The sequence below is a fragment of the Pecten maximus genome, unplaced genomic scaffold (genome assembly GCF_902652985.1).
Source record: "Pecten maximus unplaced genomic scaffold, xPecMax1.1, whole genome shotgun sequence".
Lineage (NCBI taxonomy): Eukaryota > Metazoa > Mollusca > Bivalvia > Pectinida > Pectinidae > Pecten > Pecten maximus.
In genome coordinates, this window is record NW_022982812.1 from 1 (window position 1) to 3983 (window position 3983).

Genomic DNA, 3983 nt, shown 5'->3' on the forward strand with positions numbered 1-3983 from the left:
TAAAAGCTTGAAAGAAAAATAATGTAAACATTTGTGTTTATCATTTATTTTGATTCCAGAAGTGATAGTATTTCCTCTTTGTTATGTTGACTTATTTAATTCATACATACTTTAACAATTTAGAATTAAAAATTACTTCCTATCAATTTAATTTTCCGTTTATCTTACCAAAGACGTAGTTTTCCGTTCTGAAACTAATTCTAAAACTATCTTTTACACACCTAAACAATAACCGTTGCGATTTTTCTTGTTATTTTAGTTGGACTCTTTGTTGGAAGTTGGTTTTCGTACGTAAGAGAATGGGAGAAGGCCAAACTCTCGAATCAGAAACTAAACGTTCTCTTTCTGGAAAAGAAGATATCAAACAGGTTTGTCGACGGAAACATGTCTGTTCCTCTTTATAAATATTAAGGAGCATTCTCATAGCATCGCTGTTATAAAGTAACTAATGCTTCAATATATCGATGAAGAAGTCATAGAAACTATCTGGAGAATTTTTATTATTTGAATAATTGTACAACTATAAATTTACACCAAAAGTAAACACTCATTTTCCAGAACCTTTACGGCACCATCACTAGATTGGTAGAGTTCCTCCAGCTGAATCGACCAGAATCGTTTTTATGCGAAGTTAAAAGGGCAGTTGAATTCGCAAATTTGCAAAAGGAGCATGACACCAAGGCAGGAGAAACTAAGATTTGGAATTCCTTTGGCAATGGCGGGCGATTACCTATTTACAGGAAAGGTAATATATGTAGACATTGAAACTATAATTAAACAAGCCTTTTTTGTCCAATTTTGTGTATAATGTTAAAGACGTTTAAGCATTATAGAAAGTTTGTAATATCGACAGTCAGACATATGGACAGTATTTTATCAAATTATCTTTTTTTCCAGGATGTGTAGGAGATTGGAAGAACTGCTTCACAGTTGCCCAAAACGAAAGGTTTGACGCCATGTTGAACAAAGATATCACGGAATATGGTATCGACCTCAACTTTTCATATGAATGATAACATTGTTACAATGTGCTATACTTCCAGGAAGTAATGCAGAAAGAAGCATGATTAGAATAAGCCATTTTGATGGAATCCATGAACAATCTTAAACTTAGTATATAGTTAGATCACATAGTGGCTCTCGAAATTTGGAATGCTGGGAATCTATATCTGGGGGTCATCTGAAAACTTTCTTCTGTTGTAAGGGTAACAATAACGTCAGCTTATCCTGTCGATTACTATGGGAAAGAGGGAGCTTCAAATTATGTCAATTATAGTCGACAACGGTACGGAATGAGTTGACCATTTTTTACTGTCAATTGTGTTTTAAAGTGTTCAAAGGACAGGGTTCTTGTTAAATGTTGATTCAAAGATATTTGATTGCAAACACATCAATATTCATCAATTGCATTTGAGTTTTATCAATTGCATTTGAGTTTTGTAAGCTTTTCAAATAAAAATCACTTTTTCTTAGTAGGTAGCAATGGTAGTTATCTTTTCACTCTTGAAAGAAAGAAGATATAAATAACAAAGAAGACAAGCATGTAAATGAAATCGTAATTCTAATTCATAATCGATAAAACGATGACAATATATGAACAATTAATACATAGATTTTTATGGAGACACTTGAAAAGTACACGGCCATATACAAATATACTGTGTTATAAGAAATCGTGATATCAAATTATTGTGAGATATTGATACAGCAAGTAGGAGCTAACGGGACAGGGAAAGTTGAATGGAACAAGAATGATCCTTATCGTTCTCAGTAATTGTATCGATTGTTTCAACTTCATTTGAAGTATCAATATTTGCTATTTCTTAATATAAACATTTCTCCAAAAACAAAGCAGATATGGTGCACTCGTGAAACCATCGATATTCTGTCATACTCGTGGAATATATGTTATATTCAACGGGGAACCATTCAATTTTCTTCTTATTTCATTTAATATACAGTGGACCCTCGATAATCCGAACACCTTCGTTCCCAGTCCAAACCGTCCGGATTACGAGTTTTCCGGACTACCGAATTTCGTGTACCAGGTAAAAAAAAATGTCGTGTAAGAGTTATCTCCCTTGATTATATACAATCCGTTACGTTTCATAAACACGTCTAATTGTCAGACTTTTTAACAATAAATATACTTGTGTTTCTGATATGATTCTTGTTTTGTTTTGTAGAAAGTAAAAAATAAACTATGTTTTTAAAAGAACATGTAAAGTGAAAGTTGTTTTATTTATAGCGGGCATATGTGACCTACAAACAACACACATGTGTCACGTCCCGGAGGTTCACAAACAAGTAGAAATTACAAACGTTAAATACCTTAAATAAAATACCCGGATTTTACAACTTACCGTCAGTCCATGTTTTTTTTATGATTTTTACGTACCAGAAACCCCAAGCTATCTATTTAAAAGTACGCGACACCAGCGAGAACTATACCCAAGATGTCCGATAATTATTAAACCCGTATTCACTTAACAATGTGACGCTTAGTTAAGCATCAGACGACTATTGACTAATTTGTGTGTAATCAACCCAGTTCTTGTGATCACTGCTTAATACGTAAATGTGTATGTAATTAATAACATGCATCTTTCAATGAGTTTCACGTAACGGTGTTACAAGCCAATATCCGTGTTTACCCAATACAAGTGTTAATGATGTTAATTACCGATCATAAATTTATTACATGTATTTGAGATTGATTAATTATCGTATCACGTACTGTATGTTTGTGCATAAATTCTGTAACATTTAGGTCGTAGAGAATAAGCAATGTACAGTTATAAAAACAAAAGCTACACATTGTAACACAGGTAAACACCCGGGGCTATGACCTGGCAGCGGTCGCTATGACTACGCACAGTGTCAAGCGATAGTCTGTACAGCTGTCGACACGGGTGACTTGCCCCGACATTTTTTCTCTCCTCGTGGTGAAAAAATCGTCCGGATTATTGAGGGAAATTTACTAATGAAAAGTACGTTCCGTTCTCAAAATGGGCTTCCGGAATCGGAATCCGAATTTCCGGACTGATGAGTACAAATAACGTTACGGAAATCCGTTCCCGTGCATTTCCGTCCGGACTGTGAGTTTTCCGGACTATCGGCGTCCGGATTATCGCGGGTCCACTGTACTTAGAAACAAAGCTAAAAACGTCGAACAATTAATAGATATGTAGATATGGTGCGAAGAATAGATATAAATACATGTATCACGATAGTTGTCATTAAAATGGATATTCCAAAATCACAATATCAGAACAAGAGACCCAGAAGGCCTCAATCGCTCACAGTAGTAGTACGGAATAATGGGAAAATCTCGGGGTTTTATGTCAACCTTATGTAAGTAATGTGTCAAGGAAAGTCATACACTATTTCTAAAAGAGCTAATTGTAACGTGTGTTTTCGCATTCATGCGATACCAAAAAATTACCTCCGATGATGTTTTTCATACATATCTAAATCACCCCATATCAATCCATATATCACTGAAAATTGTATTGCTAGCTGTTAAAATGAAATAAAAAAAAATAAAGGATTTTACCCAACTGGACCTTGACAATTTTGACATTCACTCACGAAAACCTAAAAGCATTCAATATCAGGAATTTTCAAAGTTTTCAAAGATCCTCAAAGAATCGTTAAATATTACACCCAAGTGACTTTGGATATACTGGTAGTAAAGGACATTATGAGAAAAAAATTTACATCACCCTATTGCTGGTACGCACTGACCAAATATCAGGTCTTCTGGTCTTAAGATTCTTGATTTCGAACATTCTACCCTTTAAATAGGTCAAGGTTATTTGTTTCAAGACACTAGGTAACATCTGACCTCTAGGTCTTCTGGAACTTTGATAGAGGTATTTGTTGACGGTTTCAACATATTTGACCCCTTTGTCCTGGAAAATCGGTCAATATCATTCATATGATAATAGCACTAACTAGTTATCATAGCAGATACATACTGG

The 3983-nt window shown here is 34.5% G+C and overlaps 1 protein-coding gene across 1 annotated transcript; it reads left to right on the forward strand.

The window, feature by feature from the left end:
* The first annotated feature begins 299 nt into the window (after positions 1-299).
* LOC117320979 (sulfotransferase 1A1-like) lies at positions 300-1013 on the forward strand. The gene is made up of 3 exons (XM_033875467.1): positions 300-368; positions 559-745; positions 898-1013. Exons 1-3 carry the CDS (start codon positions 300-302, stop codon positions 1011-1013), a joined length of 372 nt encoding a protein of 123 aa, XP_033731358.1.
* Positions 1014-3983: the final 2970 nt, after the last annotated feature.